This window comes from Peromyscus eremicus, chromosome 8a, assembly GCF_949786415.1.
Source record: "Peromyscus eremicus chromosome 8a, PerEre_H2_v1, whole genome shotgun sequence".
Lineage (NCBI taxonomy): Eukaryota > Metazoa > Chordata > Mammalia > Rodentia > Cricetidae > Peromyscus > Peromyscus eremicus.
The window spans coordinates 57,920,518-57,940,644 of NC_081423.1; the positions used below are offsets into that span (position 1 = coordinate 57,920,518).

General features: G+C 49.0%; 1 protein-coding gene across 4 annotated transcripts in view; it reads right to left on the bottom strand.

Annotated features, from left to right (window-relative positions):
* Sgsm2 (small G protein signaling modulator 2) overlaps window positions 1–20,127 on the bottom strand; it is a 40,144-nt gene that overhangs the window by 17,106 nt on the left and 2,911 nt on the right. For all 4 annotated transcript variants that reach the window (XM_059271183.1, XM_059271184.1, XM_059271186.1 and 1 more), the window contains exons 2-9: window positions 17,256–17,331; window positions 3,005–3,167; window positions 2,627–2,788; window positions 2,272–2,339; window positions 2,030–2,175; window positions 1,633–1,767; window positions 1,004–1,128; window positions 483–550 (exon numbers count right to left, since the gene is read on the bottom strand). In XM_059271183.1, coding sequence (XP_059127166.1) covers window positions 483–550; window positions 1,004–1,128; window positions 1,633–1,767; window positions 2,030–2,175; window positions 2,272–2,339; window positions 2,627–2,788; window positions 3,005–3,167; window positions 17,256–17,331 — 943 coding nt within the window. The remainder of the gene's footprint in view (window positions 1–482; window positions 551–1,003; window positions 1,129–1,632; window positions 1,768–2,029; window positions 2,176–2,271; window positions 2,340–2,626; window positions 2,789–3,004; window positions 3,168–17,255; window positions 17,332–20,127) is intronic.

The following is a 20,127-nucleotide window of genomic DNA, read 5'->3' on the forward strand; positions in this document are numbered from 1 at the left end:
CATGTGTACTTACACATGTATATACACTAAATAATGTCAAAAAAAAAATGAAGCTGGAGAGTTTGGTTCAGTGGTTAAGTGCACTTGGTGTTTCTGCAGAGGACCCAGCTTCAATTCCTAGCACCCATATGGTTGGTCACAGGTATCCGTAATTCTAGTTCTGGGGAGCCAATCCCTCTTTGGCTTCCTTGGGCACCAGGCATGTATATGGTGCACATATATGCATGCAGGCAGAACATCCATGCACATAAAGTTTTCAAATAATAATTCAAAAATTAAAAATGTAAGGACAGTGGGAGGACTGGGCGCGTGCGCAGCAGCAGAACACGTGCTTAGCCTGTCCAGTGCCGAGTCTGACTCCCAGCACTGGGAGCGACGCAGTAAGTCTGACAGGCCCCAGGCACAGTGCACAACAGCACGGAGGCGTGTCGTGTCGTGCTCCCCCCCCCCCCCTCCACTGTGCTTCGGACGAGCAGACTCACTTTGCTGGTGGCAGTGGATGCAGACGATCTGACTGAAGGGTACCACCAGGGCATAGTCCCAGTAAACACTGAAAAGGAACCATAGGGTGTCACTGTCCCCTAAGACTTGCCTCTGTCAACTGGTCCTATCACCCCCTGAAACTATGCTGAAGAGAGGGCAGCCACAGCCAGGCAGCGACCTCGGCCAGCTCTGTCCCTCTAAGTTTCATGCTGCTTTCCTGGCACACAGCCTGGCAGTCTTAGCTGTCCACACTTGGCTTGCGCAAACCCCTCCACGGCCAGGTGTGGCTCAGCCTCAAAGGGCTTGGGAATCACTCAGGCAGCCTCTCCCTGTAACTCTTGGCATTGAATAAGGAGTAAGGCTTGGCCCTTGGAGTCTGCTTTGTTTCTCCATCCCCTTCCTTCCCTGGGACCAAGGCTCCATCCCTTCCTTCCCTGGGACCAAGGCTCCATCCCCTTCCTTCCCTGGGACCAAGGCTCCATCCCTTCCCTGCTTCCTGAGAACAAGTGTAAAACTTTACCTCTTTTCTAGCTCAGAGTCCCCGAGAGTTCCGTTCATGAGTTGGTTGGGAGTCCACTTTAGAGTCAGGTTCTCTGCAGACTGGTGCAGGGAGAGGTAGCCAGGGACTGCCTCCATGTCCTCCTTCTATAGGGAAGAGATACACCAGAAGACAGACAGTATGGGCCTGAGAATCTCATAAGATAGCCCGTGAGAATGAGCCCAAGAGGGAGCACGCCAGGCCAGCAATGGGGGTCCTGGGGCTAGAAGCTGGGCAGAGCAAGGAGAAACAGAAGCTATATCTGAAGGTCTCTTCCTAGTTGGCTTAGTGCCATTGGCTCTGTCCTGTTAGCCTGGGTGCCAGGTTTGCCACTGGCCAGCCACACCCACGCTGGGCATTCACTCTGCCTGCTGGCTGCCATCCTAGCCCTGGACATCCTGGATTTCAGCTAGCCAGGACAGATGTCATCCCTGTCTCCTGCCAACTCCAAGCTGGGCACGAGTCATATGACAATAAGGGATGGGTAGGATGATATTCCCTTCTCTCTGGTCAAGTTCTGTAGCGAGGAAACTGGCTGAAAACTTCTGGTCCTGGGAAGGCAGGTCTAAAGAGGGCAGTGAGGGAAGATTGGTGGCACAAAGCATTCCTACCGGCTGCACCAGTACGTTGTTCTTGCCGTAGAGCAGCCGAGTTCTCGAGTTCTGGTGCAGGGACTCCACGTACTCACGGGCGCAGGCAGCTAGCCGGTCTTCGGAAGTGCCGCCACTAGAGTGGCGCTTCCGGATCTGCCAGGCAAAGTTACGGCTCAGGCCCCCACCCTGGGCAACTGGTCTTAGGACTGGAGAATCTTCAGGCTCCCATGCACCACAGCCCTCTCTAGCTGACTCTCGGTTACCCTTTGCTCTCTAATCAACAGTAGGCATGGGCTACTGGCATTTAATGCAGGTCCTAGTATAGACAGAAAGTCCTCTTGGGTGGCTAATACCTGGAGGCCCATAAGTATAGTCTGAATAAGTGAGCACAGGAGGTGGGGAGAAGGATACTAACCCCCAGGGCAGGGCGCTTTGCTGGGGAGTCCTGTCGATTAGGGGGACCCCGGATACGATGCCTCTGGACTAGCTCGTCAGCAGAGGGGTCAGTCCAGTAGTGATCAGCTGTCTTGAGCTTTGTGTATTCCAAGGCACAGGGTCCCACTATGGAGACAGGGATGGTTAGTTTAGCTGGGTCTCTTTCCTCACTCACTCCTCACTCCACTGAACCAACACAGGCCTTTAAGTTTTCAAGCTCACCTAGGAGACAGGCCAGGACTGGGCCAAACACAGGGTCTGCCAGTAATGCTTCCTTTTCATAGTACTTGCTGCCAAGAAGAGACAGAGACAGGGTGACTACCAGGGCTCCTGGACTCAGGCCAGGGTGGTCAAGCTCACTCAGGAGAAGCACACCCACAGACCAGATTCATGTCAGTCACCAAAAAAGAATGAGTCAATAGGATGAAGTGTTGTAGGGTTCTTGGTGTGGTCTATGTTCTTGGGGTACCAAAAGAGGTCTGGAGGCATGCCTACAGACTGCCATGGACTATTAAGCATGTAGAGGGGATGAGCTGAGGTGGGCCAAGGAGAGGACCAATGGGGGGTGGGCAGTCACCTGCAGTTTTCGGCCAGGTACTGTACAACCCTGTCCAGAACTTTCTCCATGAGTGCTGTGCGTACCCAGATGTGTTTCAAGGCCTGTGGGCTGAGAGCTGGGGCCTTCCCGCTGCCCGAGCCCTGTTTCCGAAGGGCTTCCTGGCTGCCTCCGGAGGGTTTCCTGCAAAGAGGAGAGGGGAGCTTCAGAAGCACAGCCCAGTGGTGGCCCTGGAGTGAGAGCAGGAACTCAGAGTGCCTGGGCCGAGATAAGGAGCTGAAATAGGGAGACAGGACACGGAACCACAAATGGCCAACCCCTCAGAGGCCAGGAAGCCCCCGCTGAGGTCAATCCCAGGATAGAGCAGAGGGACGTCGGGAGGGCTGGTTCAGGCCTCACCTGCCCTCTACTTGTTGCTGCAGCTCCTGCACCTTGTGGCAAATCTCTCCAGCCACGGGGCATGTCTTCCCCACTTTGGTGAACAAAGCTGCCATCTTGTCACTGCGCAGGAAGCCAGCAGCACGGCGTCTCAGCTGATGCAGGAGGCAAGCCTCCACAGCACCTGGGACACGAAGCCAAACAGTATCTAAGCCTGGGTTGGAGGTCACCCACCCAACTTGGCCTTCTCCGCTCCCCCTGCAGCCTTGCAGCATAAGGATGAGTTCTCTTGAGAGCTAGCAGAGGCAGAACTCAGCAGGTATCACTAGGAAGGAATGCTGAGGGAACCCCAAACATCATGCCTGTTCACACCTGAATTCCCTCTGGTAAACTCGGGTAAAGTGCTAACCCCTCTGAGGAAGGAGAAATCCCTCTTGCCTTGGAAATACTGTATGCCTGCAGAGAGGCAGGGGCTGGGACAAGCTTTGAATTGTGCTGAACTGGGGCTAGGCCAAAGAAATAGATCTTGACCTCCCTCCAAAGCTCTCCATCCTGCCCTTCTGCCCCAAGCTCCTGGTGGGCTTGTGAGAGCTGTCATGTGCCAAGCTGCTTCTCTCCCTTGCCTGGTGCACACATGCCTTCTGTATGCAGTAGCATCCCAGTGAGCTGGGAGGAGCAAAGCTGCTCACTGGAGGTGACACGAATGTCTCCACCTGACCACAAGGACAGAGACAGCACCTACAGAAAGAGGATGCAGACAGCACATGGCCCAGCAGCCCTTCTGGAGAGCTTGGTGACGTGGTTGCTAAGGAACAAGGCTCTGAAGCTGAAATATTGATGAAGCCTCTGCAGAGATCAGCCCTCACAGTAGTCTCTGGGTTATTTATGAGCACAGCAGTTGGGAGTGAGAGATTTTTTTCCCCCTTCAGCACTTGAAGGACTTCCTTAATTCATTCATGTTTTCAGGGGCCACACTTAATCTCTCCCTCTGGATCCCTGCTTACCACCGAGACCCCACAGGAAGGAACTTGGCAGGGAAAAGCAAAGAGCTGCCCTTGGCATGTACAGACTCTGAAAACATGGTGCACATGTGTGGTAGGCAGTGCCTGGCCATTGCTGAGGCCGAACTAAGCAGTGCTGGGGACAAAGAGGTGGACAGCCCAGGGTCTCAGACTGGTATAGTGACTCCATGCTTCTGGGAAACCTGGAACTGACTTCATGCACAAAGCCTCAGCTTTATCAGTTGTGCAATGAGGGAGACTTCTTAGGACTGCATGATGTCACATGAGATGGCATGTGAAACCACTTCCTTACCCACGAGCTCACGTCTGTTCCTGACCCTCACCCTCAGTGTGGTAGGACTTGGATGCATCAGAGGATCATGGGCTGCCCCAGAGGTGGGTAAAAGTGATGTTTTCTTTGATATGGGGAACTGATGCCCTGTTAAGGTTTTTGTTTTTGTTTTTTCAAGACTGGGTTTCTCTGTGTAGCTTTTGGAGCCTGTCCTGGAACTGACTTTGTAGACCAGGCTGGCCTCGAACTCACAGAGATCCATCTGCCTTTGCTTCATGAGTGCTGGGATTAAAGGCGTGGTTTTCTTTCTTATTCCTTCCTTCCTTCCTTCCTTCCTTCCTTCTTCAGTGTTATTTAGCTTGAGCATGTATACCTGTGTTGAAGGCGTAAGAGGAAGATGGATGTCCTCCATCACTCTTCACCTATTCCTTTGAGGCAGGGTCTCTCCTTGAACTCAAAGCTCATGTTTTCTAGATGTGGTGGTTTGAATGAAAATGGCCCCCATAGGCTCACAGGAGTGAAACTATTTAGGAAGTGTGGTCTTGTTGGAGGAAGTGTGTCACTGGTGGGTGGGCTTTGAGGTTTCAGATGCTCAAGCCAGGCCAGTGTCCCTCTCTTCCTGCTGCCTGCTCATCCAGACGTAGAACTCTCAGCTCCTACTCCAGCACCATGTCTACCTGCATGCTTCCATCTTCCCACCATGATGACAATGGACTAAACTTCTGAACTGTGAGCCAGCCCTCAATGAAATGTTTTCCTTTTTAAGAGTTGCCATGGTCATAGTGTATCTTCACAGCAATAGAAACACTAAGAGACTAGACTAGGCTAAAAGCTATTCTTCTGACTCCACTGTCTCAGAGATGGGCTACAAGCACATTCGGAATGCCTGACTGGTTACATCGGTGTTGGGAACCAAACTCTAGTCCTCATGATTACACATCCAGTGTTCCTAGCTGTCGGAGTCATCTATCCAGCCCCAAGATTGTTCTGATTAGCACAATCAGGACATGAAACTTGGACCCAGGAAATAACTACTCATTTATTTTAAAGGCAAAGACTTACGAAGCTCAGAATCTTCTTAGATTTTCTATGTACCAGAGTCTGGCTTTGAACTCTGAGATCTTCCTGTCTCCACTGTCCAGGTGCTGGGATTATAGGCATGCACCAATATGTGTGGCAAATAATTACTTCTTAAGTAGATTTTTTTCATCTGTTTTTCTATCTTCATTTAAGCAGCTAGTAGCAGTTACTGTTTTCCTATAAAGGATTTTTGTTTGTCTTTCTCTTGGACTGCAGTCAAGAAGGGAGGGGCCTTGAGGTCTTCTGCCAGCTCAGTTTCCCAGGGGAGGGAAATAGACAGGGTTCTTGTTCCAGCCTTGGAGGCCTTTGTTTTAGAAGGCACATCTTTCTTTCCCAGGGTGGTCATACATCTGTGCACATGTGTACAGAGAGACATGGTCTCACATATGTATCAAGCATACAGGAAATCTTTGATTTAAGAATTCATGTGCTCCACCTCATGGCTAACCCTGCTCTCTGGGGATCTTGTGTGGCCCTGGGATGTCCAGGTGAGTGTCCTCCAGCCTCAGTCTTTCAATCTGGGGCTGCTGCAGCTATAGCTCTGTGTTGGTGGGAGGGAGGGTGCTCACCATTTCCTGATGTTGAATTCTCATTGTGTAGAAGGGAAAAGCAGCCACACTGAACAAAGCCAGAGTGGCAGCAGGTGGCACCAGTCCTGCAGGGAATCATGGCCTCAGTGATGTGACTAATGGCGAGGATAATGAGTTATTAGCCTTCCCACCTTCCCCAAGCCACTGCAAACGCAGCCAGGCTGGGAGCTGGGGAGCAGCCACCCCATTTGGCTTCACCCCCTTGCCAGCAGCCTCTTAGCACAGGAACACGTTCTCCTGAGAGCCAGCAGAAGCAGAGCTCAGCAATTATCACAAGGAGGGATTGTGGAGGGAAGCCCAAACATCACGCCCATCGCTTGGTTCGCACCATGGCTCCTGAATTCCTTCTGGGAAATTCAGGCAAACTGCCAAGCCATGTCTGGGGAAGGAGGAATCCCTCTCACCCTGACAGTCTTCAGGGACCTGTGAGGCCAGGTGTTCTTGGCCTAGTTCCATACGCTCCCAAATCAGTGATTGCCGAAACTAGAGTATCCTGCTCCACTCCCACTGCAGAGATGAAATGTGACTCTGTGCAGCATGGAGGTAAAATAATAATAATCACAACAGAGAACTACTACCTGAAGGGGCTTGTGGATGGGTTTTTTGGGCTCCAAATGCATTGAAATTATGTATAATTTGAATGTAAATTTCTGGTTTGTTTTACAATGCTTAAGTGCCCCTGTGCCCAGGGTATGGAATCAGTGGCTTCCAGCTTCTAAGAGAGGGTCCAGACTCCAAAAAGATTAATAATCTTTGCTATAGCACTTAAATTTATTTATTATTTATTTTGCCCAACAAGGTGACACATCTGTAATCCCAGCGTTCGAGAGGCCAAAGCAGCAAAATCTCTTGATTCAAGGCCAGCCTGGTCTACATAGTGAGTTCTATGGCCAGCCTGGTCTACACAGTGAGTTCCATGGCCAGCCTGGTCTACATAGTGAGTTCCATGGCCAGCCTGGTCTACATAGTGAGTTTCATGGCCAGCCTGGTCTACACAGTGAGTTCCATGGCCGGCCTGGTCTACATAGTGAGTTTCATAGCCAGCCTGGTCTACACAGTGAGTTCCATGGCCAGCCTGGTCTACATAGTGAGTTCCATGGCCAGCCTGGTCTACACAGTGAGTTCCATGGCTAGCCTGGTCTACATAGTGAGTTCCATGGCCAGCCTGGTCTACACAGTGAGTTCCATGGCCAGCCTGGTCTACACAGTGAGTTCCATGGCCAGCCTGGTCTACACAGTGAGTTCCATGGCCAGCCTGGTCTATATAGTGAGTTCCATGGCCAGCCAGGGCTAAGTAGTAAGACCCTGTCTCAAAAAAATTACTCTTTTTACACTTATTTAGTGTGTGTAGAGGTCAGAGGACAACTTGCAGGAGTTGAACTCAGACTGGACAGCAAGTACATTTATTTACTGCTGAGCCATCCTGCTGGCCCCATACTCTGGACTTTTGAGTGGAGCAGAAACCCAAACAAGATTCTAACTTGTTCTGAATTTGCTCCCCAGACAGACTGAATAGGGCACTGTGAAGCCCCATTCCCCAGGGGCAAGTTCAGGTGTGACCTGTGTGACCTCATGCCCAAGGACATCAGGCAACTCCAGGTCCTCACTGCCTGGAACCTGCTACCAGAGCACATCTTTGTAGAGGCCATATGGACTACCACAGGACTAAAGTACCAAGCTGTAAGGCCGCCCCCCCCTCCCCGCTAAGTAAGCTGTCAGAGCTCTGGGCATCAGCCATGGAGGCTCCAGGGCCCTTTGTCTCAGTGAATCCTGCACCATGTGGATATACCATAAGGTGACAGCCCTGACATCTTTTGGCTCATTTAATATGAGAAAAACATGTCCTAGTCAATAAATCCCAACATAGAAGGCTTGGACAATAAATTTAAAAAATAGAAAATAAAATACAAAAAGACTTATGGGGAAAACCCCCACAAAATAAAAAAGGACAACAGAGTTAGAGAGGGAGACAAGACTTAACAAGCAGGACCCTCACTCCCTATCTTCATCTTCTGGTAGCTTTTAGAGTTTGGTCAGCTGATCCCAGAGACCCTTCTCCATGGTCATCCACCCTGTAACACTGAGAGGAAAGCTCAGAGGCAGCAGAAGTACAGCTAAATTTAACTCGAGCATCTTGCTATGAACACTCACTGAAATCTGATACTGTCCTAAGGAAAGCTAAAGACCACAGGCTGGACCAGCCTGAAGAGCTCCTTGGGTCCTTCAAAGCCTTAAAAGCTATGGAGCGTGGCGAACGCTACCTGGGGCTGGAGAGCACAGTGCTAACAGAGCCTATTGGCCTTGGACTCAACCCATCGCATACTGATTTAACCATTCCAAGTGCTCGTTTATAGAGTGGAGACACTGGGTCAGATCTGGTGGCACCAGCCTGTAATCCTTGCTACCCAGGAGACTACGGCAGGAGGGTTGAAAGTTTACCTTGCCTGGGCTACAATGTAGAATATGGAGACCTGCGGGGTGGGGGTGGGGATGGGGGTAGGGAGGTATGACGGCATAAAAGATGGAGGGATACTAGAAGCTAGGTATATTGCTACTATGATGCTGGTGGGAGGGTTAGACGATGTCATTCCTATTTAGCAATTTGGCACTCTCAATCAAAGGTGCAGATAACCTTTGACCCAGCAATCCCTCTTCTGGAATTTTTCCTACGGATGTAAGGGCACAATTAGCTATAATAGCAAAGAACTGGAAACCACCCATGTGTCCATCAGCAGCGGGGGTCAGGCTAAGTAAATACAGTTTGTTCACACAGGTGAGCAGTGTGCAGCTCTCGGCAACAATGAAATGCTCTCTAGGAACTAACAGGGAACTTCCAAGAGCAAGGTGCAGTACTGGATCATTGCATGGCACCTGTCAATCACAAAAGCGGGAGGAGTCAGGTGTGGTAGCTCATGCTTGTATGTACAGCACTTGGGAAGCAGAGGCAGGATAAATGACACAGTTCAAGGATAGCCTGGGCTTCATAGTAAGTTTCAGTGTGAACTGTCTCAAAATAAAGGGGGTGGGGTGGGCAAAGGTCACATATTCTTGTTCTCAGGCAGGGTCTCATGTAGTCTAGATGCCCCTGAACTTCTGATCCTCCTGCTTCTACTTCCAAGTGCTGACATTACAGGTGTGTGCCACCGTGTTCAGCTCACATCTCTATCAGGATTTAAAAACAATAACAACCCCCCCCCCCCAGATGGGAACACACACAAACCAAAGGTGTTCTGTGTGGGAGGTGGTGAATGGTGCCGGAAAGGTGTAAGATCCTGGGAGTGCTCCTTTCATGGTTTTGATTTTATAAGCAGACAGATATATTACCAGTTCAAGATCATAATGATGATGAGTAGGTGACCACCGAGGGTTCCCAGTATGAGGTGGTGCCGGAGGCCCTCTCCAGTCGGGGAGAGAATCAACCCCAGAATGGCCAGACAGTCCATAGTCCCTGCTCTTTCACCAGCTCCAACTGGATTGCTTCCTTATGCTTAGTCAGTACCTGCTAGGGCAGCAGCAGGTAACCTGAGCTTGGCAGGAACCAGAGAAATATTTCGGAGTGGTATGACTAGCCTGGCTGTCTCAGGAGTTCACAAAAACGAACTGAAGCTAAGCCAGTGGTTGGGAAGGGGCCTCATAAACAAGGAAGACGCCAGGAAGGTCTACCAGTCCACCTTGTGTCCAGGTGCATACACATTTGTATTCACAGCTCTGCTCAGCAGTCAAAAGGCCTGGCAACTGTGGGACTTACTAAATGGCTTTCAGGGGACTAGCCCAGCTGGGCTAGTACTGGGGTGTAGCACTCACAATTACACAGCATGGCAGGAGGCTGGCCTAAGGACCAGGAGTTGAGGATGGGAAGGCAAGTGTGGCGAGAAGTTGGCACACCACCTTCGGCTCAGTTTCACCTTTCTCCCTAACGCCATCTGTCCAGTGGGAGAGTTGGGTTGTAGTTGCCATAGAGAATCCGAGGGAGGAAAAGTGAGGGGGGGAGCAGTCATCCACAGGTGGTTTGATTTGGTCCTGGGGCTGTGGGGTCAACACTCAGAGCAGAGTTTTGGGGCTACTGGTTCAGGCCTGTGAACAGTGGGGACAGGTGGAGCTGCTTGGCTGGAAGGGGAGGGCAAGAGGGAAGGCTCTTCACAGTGGAATTTCCGAGCTTCCAGAAGTTAGAGCTTTGCTGGAGGTGAAGCAGGAGGAGCAGAAAGGCTTCTCTCCTCCCTGCTTCCTGTCTCTCTGACGGCCTACTTCTACCCTGTGTTTGGTAATGGCAGCTCCCTGCACTCACAGTGAATATTCCCACTGTATTTGGGACACATCTCCCTCAGCTTGCAAGGGTGCTACTGACTTTACTTCAACTCTTTCAGATGTGCTCAACTCCCCAAAGAAGAGCAACACTCCCCTATAGATTCTGACGTGAAGGAGAAAGAACTGGTCTCATTTTCTGGAACCACGGTGAGGGAAATGAGAATCATGACACACATACTCATTTTCTTTGCCCTGCAGGGACACTGACCTTCCCGGTGAACTAGATGAGAGACAGCCTCTTCCTCCATGTACAAAGGCTGAGCGCATCCACCCAGTGGCCAGAGACCCACCATCTCCTAGAGTCTTTGGATCCCATGAGCCCAGTCAGATGACTTTAGCTGTGACTCTACAAGACAGCTCCTCTACGATGTCCCGAGTCCTCTGGACTCCTCTCCTGGGTGGCCCACCCCTACCCCCAGGCACACCAACCAAACTCTGTGCAGCCCAATCTTTGGACCTCGACAGATGTGAGTTCAAACACTGAGCTGCATATCCTAGCTTATCCTTCTCTTTAGAAAAATCTTTTTTTTTTTAGGGAAATTTCAAGCATACACAAAAGTCAGGAGGATGGTATAACAACCCCCCCCCCCCCCATATAGCCATTGTCCATTTAAACAGTTAACAGGTCCCAGCCAAATTTTGTTTCAGCTAAACCGTATGCAACCAATTTTTTCCTGTCTTTGGATTATTTGAGGTAACTTCGAGACTACTGACACATGTACAGATACCTGTATTGAACCTACAATAATAAACACATTTTCTCTTTCTTTTTGGAGCCAGTGTTGCTCGGGCTAGCCTGGAACTTATGTTGACCAGGATGGCCTCAAACGTGCATGCAGCAGTGCTCCTGTCTATACCACCCCCAACCGGGTGCTAGGATCAGAGGTGTGCATCATAATGTCCAGCTCTAATAACAATTACTTAATATGATCCCATTTCCTGACTGAGTGCCAAGATCTCAGATTTCCTCAACTGTCTAGATGTTTCGGGTTGCCAGAAATGTGGATTTCTAGATGGAATTCTAGGGTGTGTCTGAGGAGGCTTTCCAGAGATGGTTCAAGAATAAGATGTCACTGGACACTATGTTACACGCTTTACATGTGCAGCTCTTTGGGGTTTTTTATCTTGAGCTTGACCACTGAGCTAACCACCCACACCTAGCCCTAAGTAGCTCTTCCAATGCTCAAATCTACCTTCTGCGGGTAGGTTTAGAGATGAAAATGAGTAATCGACTATGAGTAAGACACAACCAGCATGCATGGTCTGTCTGACTCCAGAGACTTGGCAATGGACCAAAGCACATGTGCGTTCTTGGCTGTGCCCTAGCACAGGGGAGGGAAACCAGTTGCTCTGGACACCTGCCTTCCTGCCTAATCATAGCTGAAAAGCTGCCTGACTTGTTCGTTTCTGGGTAGAAAGCAAAAGCTAGTCAGCCTGATAATAAGCTATTCACTGGCTGCAGGAGGGAAGGAGTCCCTTTTGCTGAAAAGAGCCAGGCTAGCAACTGCCTGGAGTCTGAATCACTCAACGTGCAGAAACATCTCCGGCTGCAATCTCCCAGGTGGGTGCAGCACCTGCTGCTCTCCCAGCCTGTTAGTATCTCTCTGCCATTCCCTGAAGGAGCTCACTGCAGGGGAGACCTAACTGGCTAATGAAAGCTGCTTAGCAACAGGGAGCTGGTTAATAAAGCCCCATGTTATTCCCAGTTCCAGGCTCTACCCCCACCTCCCATTACAGCTCATCCTCAGCCTCAAGCAACCCTGAGGTTGGCCCAGGAAAGCTGATGACTGAGGAGACAGGGCTGGCCCAGGCCCCACCCACAATGCCTAGCAGCTGGTGATGGTGTGAGAAGATACGCTGAGTCTGAGAACTGCTCTTCAAAGCCAGACTCCTCTCTCAGCCACCTAAAGTTAAGATCCACAGGGCTGAGGGTGTAGCTCTGTGGCAGATGGCTTGTCTAGCCTGCCTCAGGACTGGGTTCAATCCCCAGCATAGACACACACACAGACACACAGACACACACACAGACACACACACAGACACACACACACACACACACACACACACACACACACACACACACGGAACAACCAGTCCTGGGGCCACGCATAGTAGTACATGCTTTTTAATCCCAGGACTCAGGAGGCAGAAGAAGCAGGCAGATCTCTGTGAGTCCAAGGTTAGCCTGGTCTATATAGTGAGTTTCAGGCCAGCCAGGGACACTCAGTGAGGCCTTGTCCCACAATCGTCGTAACCAACAAGAATAGAGGAACTAGAAAGATGCTGCAGAGGGAGGCCAGGCTCAGAGAAACAGAGCTCCATGGGTTGATGCCTCAATTACTCAAATCTCTTGATGGCAAGAGAATAACTATTTGTAAGCACATGCATTATTATTTCAGATGCAAGGTTCAAGGGCATAACTTGAGACAATTTGCTGTTTAGTGCTGACTCAGAGTGCCCTGTCTAGTACATGTTAAAAGCACCTTCCTCCCACCATGGAAGGAGGCAGCAGGATATACCAGTCAATGGGGGGTCAGGGCTGGGAGGTGGAAGAACTGTTCACAAAGCCACAGAAGAAATACCAAGGGTTAATTTGATTCAACTAGAGACTGGATCCAGAATCTTAGACATGCTAAACAAGTATTCTACCGATGAGTTCCAGCCCTGCAGTAAGTCTCTTAAATGGAGTCTCCTGTAACCCAGGCTGGCCTCTAAACCACTGTATCGATGAGGATGACCTTGAGCTCTTTAAAACATTTTTAAAATTTTTTTCTTTAAAATGTTTTAAAGCTCCAGGCGGTGGTGGTGCACGCCTTTAATTCCAGCACTCAGGAGGCAGAGGCAGATGGATCTCTGTGAGTTTGAGGCCAGTTTGGTCTACAGAGTGAGATCCAGGACAGCCAAGGCTACACAGAGAAACCCTATCTTGAACTCCCCACCCCCAAAAATGTTTTAAAACACTTATTTAGTGGATGTGTTTGTGTGTGGACAGGCAGTGTACTCACTTTTTACCATGTGGGGCCCAGGGGGGCATTTCTCTCCTACCATGTGGGTTCTGGGGATAAAACTCAGGTCACAGGTTTGGCAATATGCAGTTTTACCCACTAAGCCATCTTTCAGCCAGACCTTAAGCTCTTTTTCTTTTCCTTTCCCCTGAGACAGGGTTTCTTTGTGTAGCCCCGGCTGTCCTGAAACTCGCTCTGTAGACCAGGGTAGCCTCAAACTCACACAGATCCTCCTGCCTCTGCCTCCCGAGTGCTGGGATTAAAGGTGTGAGTCACTACTGACCAGCTCAGAACTGTTTGATTTTAAAAGCTGGTGTCTGAGTTGCTGACTTGAATTTAATAAAAAGTCACTAAATGAGATGGGTGTGGTGGTCCATGCCTCTTGTGCCAGCACTTGGGAGGTACAGGCAGGAAGAGAACCCCTCTGAGTTCGAGGCTAGCTTGGTCTTCATTGTGAGCTTCAAGCCAGTTAGGGCTACATAGTGAGGCCTGTCTCAAAAACAATAGCAACAACTCCTCTGCTCCACATGCATGCATGCATGCATTAATGTACACACACACACACACACACACACACACACCCCAAGAGAGGAGATGGCTCCATTTGGGGATTGCTGGTCAGACAACCTAGTTAATCAGTAAGCTCCAGTCCCAAGTGAAGAGAGCCTATCCCCACAAACAAGGCGGATGGCTCCTGAGGACATCTGAGGTTGACCTCTGGCCTCCACACATACCTACACCTACAAACAACCACACACACCACAAACATGCTAACATACTCACCAACACACACAAGATCCCAGAGTTGTGGGAGGCCATGAGAAGCCTGGGCCTGAATTCCTTCGACCCAGCAACTCAGTCAAGACTGACACTCTTCACACGGAACAAGTGCCATCTGGGTCACTTCAGTCCCTGACACTGCCTACTGCCTCACATCTGGGCAGCTTCACTTGCAAACTTTTTTGTCTGATCCTGTGGCATTTATGTTTGCATCAATGACTCTTAGGAGCCTTGGAAGACCAGCAGGACATGGCTCCTCCTCCCGGACTCAGTTTAAAAGCCTGGAAACTTGAAGGCTTTGTCTATTACAACAATCAAAAATGATTCAAAGAAAAACCGTTCTCCTGGAGTGTGATCTTCCGGCCCGATGAAAGAGCCCAGAGCCTTAGACAGGACGTCCAGAGCTCCCAGGGGACTGGGAATCCCAGGCCAGCTGCAGGAGAGCTGACAGGTGCTTCTCACCTCAACAGGCTGAATGTGAGGTCCTCGTGCTTTTCTCCTGCTGGCCTTCCTCCAGCCCTCTTTCCCCGTTCTCCCCTGGCTACCCACACACAGCACCCATGCACAAGCTGTTCTCACTACGCAATAGCTTTCCACAGTGAGTGCTTTGACAAAGCCTAGCACTAAGCCAGAATTCTAATATGCTTCTAGGCTAATAATCATGACACTGGGGAGCTTGTTCTTTTTTCTTTCTTTCTATGAAGCAGCAGCAGCAGCAGCAGCAGCAGCAGCAGCAAATCTAGCCTTAGCCTTGACACCCAAAGGAGAAGAAAAACCATCTTCTGCTCTTACAACTCTAGGCACGTTAACAGATGTAAACTCAATCCCCCCAAACAGCTGAGGTGGAGATCTCTGTTCTAATTTTAAAGGAGCATATTGGAGGTATCAACAAACTAGTTCAAGATGGGCGTGGCGTGGTAGTGCATGCTTATGGTACTAGTAATTGGGAGGCTGAGGCGGGAAGATCAAGAGACTCAGTGTGTTCAAGGTCAGCCAAGGATAGATGGAGGGAGAGAGGGAGAGAGGGGGGAGAGAGGGAGAGGGGGGAAGAGAGGGAGGGAGAGGGAGAGGGGGCGAGACGGGGAGGGAGAGGGAGGGAGGGAGGGAGGGAGAGGAAGGGAGAGGGAGAGGGGGCGAGACGGGGAGGGAGAGGGAGGGAGGGAGGGAGAGGAAGGGAGGGGAAGGGGGGGGAGAGGGAGAGGGAGAGAGAGAGAGAGAGAGAGAGAGAGAGAGAGAGAGAGAACATCACTCATCTAAGATGGCTTTAGTATTAGGAAGACCAGTAGTTTTCAAAGCCCTGTTTATATAGCCTCTGCTCACTGGCTGCCTTTCCCAATCACCCTCTACAAGTATTTTATTTTTCTCCATAGATCTGGTCATTACATATTATCACATCTTTTCATGCATTTTTGTCTATCTGTCTGTCTCTCAACAGAATGTATTTTCCTGGGGGCAGAAACTGTCTATCTTGTCCTTGCCATTCTGCTGCATAGAGAATATTGTCTGGAGTGTTGCTGGACTTATGGGAAGGGCAGTTCTGTCTCACTGTTGCCAAAAGCAGGGTGATGGCTAGGGTGATGGCTAGGACCCACACAGTGGAAAGACATCAGACTCCCAACTATTGTCCTCTGAACCCTACACATGTGCTGCGGTGCACACATGTACATACACAAACCACGTGAAATAAATATAATGTAATAACAATAAAAAATAAGGCTAGGACATGTTAGGCTCTGGTACCCTCCTCTCCTTAGGTGTTAGAGGATGGCGAAATTTCTGGAAATCAAAGAAAACTTTGTGTAGATACAAGCTTTTTCATACAACGTCAAACATCTGTTTCATGTTACAGATGATTTTCTACCACACAACTCCGTTCCATAGCCAGAGGCTCTGGCTATTCCTCCTTGCCTATGTTCATGCTCTTTTGCATCTAACCAAGCGCATGGGGAATTAGGACAATGGAGCAACCAGAAAAATGTGGCAGCCAAAAGCACATAAAAACATCCCCAAAGTACCAATCCTTCCCCAGAGTGAAAAGGGACAGATAAGATGCGTGGTTCCAAAATCCACAGCTCTCAGGGCAAGGTTTTTAAGTGTAGTCCCTGGACAGTACCTCAGCCTGCTCTGTGAACATAGAAGAAATCCAGAGTCTGGCTACTCCAGACCTACTAGATGCATGCCAGGCAAATGCTCTACCACTGAGCTATGCCCCTCACCCTCTTCAAAAAATTAAATTTTATTTTATGTGTATGGGTGTTTTGCCTGCATATATGTCTATGTACCATGTGCATGCAGTTCCAGAGGAGACTACAAGATGGTGTTGGATCCCCTGGGACTGATGTTACAGACAGTTGAGAGCTACCATGTAGGTACTGGGGATCAAACCTGGGTCTTCTGGAAGAACAGCCAGGATTCTAGTTTTTGTTGTTTTTTTGTTTTTTCATTTTTTGAGACAGGGTTTCTCTGTGTAACAGAGTCCTGGCTGTCCTGGAACTTGCTCTGTAGACCAGGCTGGCCTCAAACTCCGAGATCCTTCTGCCTCTGCCTCCTGAGTGCTTAGATTAAAGGCATGCACCACTATGTCCAGCTCTAGGATTCTGTTTTTTTGTTTGTTTTCTGAGACAGGGTTTCTCTGTGTAGCCCTGGCTGTCATGGAACTCGCTCTAGATCAGGCTGTCCTCGAACTCACCGAAATCCACCTGCCCAGGCCTCCTGAGTGATGTGGTTAAAGGAGGGGTGTGTCACCTTGGATTCTTAACTGCGGAGCTATCTCTTCAGCGGTCTCTCTCTCTTTTTTATTTTGAGGCAAAGTCTCACGAAGTTTCCCAGGCTGGCCCTGGGCACTCCATAGATGAAACAAGCCTTTAACTTTTGGTCCTCCTGTTTCAGCCTTCTGAATGGCTAGGATCACAGGCATGGGACACCAGGTACGACATGGCTGTGAATGTTTTAACACACTCCCAGGTGCATCTGGTGCTACCAAAATTTGGGACCTACTGTCCTAGGATACTAAAATACACAAATCCATGCCACCTGAAGACTCTGATTCAGTAGGTCTGGGATGGGGCTCAAAGAGACTTCAAAAGAGTCTGTGATGATTGGGACTCACATTCATATTTGAGAGGGTCTAAAGCAGAGGACTCAACTTTTCCAGGTCCCAGGACCAAGTGCTCAGTCCTAAGTCCACATATGTCCCGTCACAGTAAGGTGTTTACTCACCACACAGAGCAATGATGTGGCTGCTGTCTTCATGCACAAACTTCCTGGTGACAGCCTCCTCCATGATTTGCTTCACCTGTGAATAAATGGGCATCTTCATTATTTTAATTTATTTATGTTTGCTGGGCTACTGATTATCCAGGGCGAACACTCTATCACTGAACTACATCCTCAGGCTAGCATTATTATTTTTAATTTTCCTCCTTAGCAAAGGACTCCTGGGGTTTGAGGGTGTATCTTAGTGGCTGAGCAGGTTTTGGACACACAAAGTTCTAGATTCAATTCCTAGCACCAAAACAGGTCTCTAGGAAGGTAAACAGCTTGGTTGTGACCTCCCGGTCTGGCTTTTCAGATACTTGTAAGGATGACAAAGACTGGAGGGAGGGTGGAGAGTCCAGAGCTCCCTCACACGGCCCGCCCCAAGCTTAGGTCAAACCCACCAACCAGTGTGGACACCCAGTTTCCACACAAGGGTCCTCTTGTCTAGAAAACAAGGATGGAGGCTACTTGCTCATCCACACTCAGCTGGAGAAGGGTTTCTGGGCAGACACACTGTCCTTGACGGGTGGACTGGCTCAGGATAGGATGAAGACGAACAACTTGCCTCTCCTTTTCTGAGGTTAGGAGTAGGTCCATCCATGGCTCACCAACTCGCATTCCTTCTGGCTAAGTTCTAAAACTCTGATGTTTTGGGGTTTGAGTCTGAAGCTAACCTGGGCTACGTAGTGTGTTACAGAGCCTGAGCTACAGCATGAAACCCTGTCTCAACTCCCAACCCCCAAAAGGCACTTGTAGTGCTATGGTAGAGTGCTTGCCTGTCATTCAAGGTCCTCAGGTTTAATTTCTAGGACCACAAAAAAGATATTCTTATTGTTTACTATTATTCATTAAACATATAAAAATGAGCTTATATGATAATCTCATAGGCTTGGTGAGTTCTCACACACTGCATACTTTTAGAGTAGGAAACAGAACAAGTGCCAGATGGGGTGGCACATGCCTGAAATCCCAACTGCTGGGAGGTGAAGACAAGAGGATCAAGAGTTCGAGGCCCAGGCTGGCTAGATAACTCATCAGTTAAGTTCTTCCTGAGCAAGCCTAATGACCTGAGTTCAAGTCCCAGAATCCATGTAAAAGTGGAAAGAAAGAATAGACTCTACAGATTGTTTTCTCACCCATACAAGTACGCTGTGACATGTGTGTGCACCTACGCACTCGCGCAGGCACACACGCACGTACGCACAATAAAGTTGAAAGAAGAGTTCAAAGCCAAGGCCAACCTGGGCTACACAGCAAGTCCAAGGCTAGTTTGGGTTAGGACACCTTGTCTTAAGCAACAAAAGAAATAGAACATATAACCAGTTTGCCAGAGCACCTTGCTTTATTAGCTCCCCTACCCCAGCCACTGCTTTTTCCTATGAATACTCAAAAACCCACTATCTTTTTTTTTGAGACAGGGCTTCTTTTGTGTAGTCTTGGCTCTGTAGACCAGGGTGGCCTTGAATTCAGAGATCCACTTGCCTCTGCTTCCTGAGTGCTGGGACTAAAAGTGTGTGCCACCACTGCCCAGCTTCTTTTATTTTAAGTTTTAATTATTATTCTTTGTGTGTATGTGTGTGTGTGTGTGTGTGTGTGTGTGTGTGTGTGTGTTAACTGAACCCAGGACATTGTGCATGCTGGGTAAGCAAGCAGAACTGAGCTACTGTTCAGACCTTTTTTTGTTATTGTTTTGAGACAGGATTTCACAATTTAGCTCTTGGCTGGCCAGGAACTCACTATATTATATAGACAAGGCTGGCCTTGAACTCACAGAGATCTGCCTGCTTCTGCCTCTTGAGTGCTGGGATCAAGGCATGAACCACCTAGTCCAGCCTCAGACCTCTTTTTATTTTTTTGAGACAGGATCTTACTAAATTCCCTAAGGCAGCCTGGAATTTATAACCCATGCAATCTTTGAACTTTCATTTGCCCTGTTTTTGCCTTGCTGGAATTACAGGCCTGTGCCACCAGGCCCAACCTCTGAGTTCTTATATTAGTTTTGTAAGTTTTTTTAAAAATTTATTTATGTGTATATGTGTGTGCCCAAGTGTATGTACATATGTGGAGGAGAGGCATTGGATCCTCTGGAACTGGAGTTACAGATGGTTGTGAGCACCATGTGGGTGCTGGGAACTGAACTTAGGTCCTCTGCAAGAGCAGCCAAGTGCTCTTAACCTCTGAGCCATCTCTCTAGCCCATAGTTTTGCAAGTTTTATACAAAAAATTAAAATAACAGTATGGAGTGTTTTGTGATTTGTTTCTTTTGCTTGATTGAATGTTGGTGAGATTCGTTTCTGTTGTGTATTGCTGTAGATTGTTCATTCCCAATTGTGTGAAGACACCGTAGTTGACTGGCATTTGGGTATTTCCCAGCTTGGAGTTGTTATGAATCATATGAACACCTGGACATATCTTCTGGTGAACATATGTGCTGGCTGTTTAAAATTTATGTTTCTAGGCAAGGGATTTCTGATGCATATATTCTGCTTTACCAGATAGTGCCAAAATGTTCTCCAAAGTGGCTGTAGCAATTTACACTCCCATCAAGCGTTAAGGTTCTAGTTGCACTTACGCCAGATTCCACGGGGAATCCGCCAGGAGACAAATAACCAACACCGGGAATCAGAGATGGGTTTCCTCCACCACAGTATAGCGAAAATATAAAAAATATAAATACACACACAGGAAAGTAAGCCATGGCAGGGACAGGCCTTATCTTTCAAAGCACTTATTTATCTTTATTCGTATTTCACGCGTGTCTGTGCACCAGGTTTACATGGTACCTGCAGAGGCTAGAAAAGGGCATCAGCTCCCCTGGAACTGGAGCTAACAT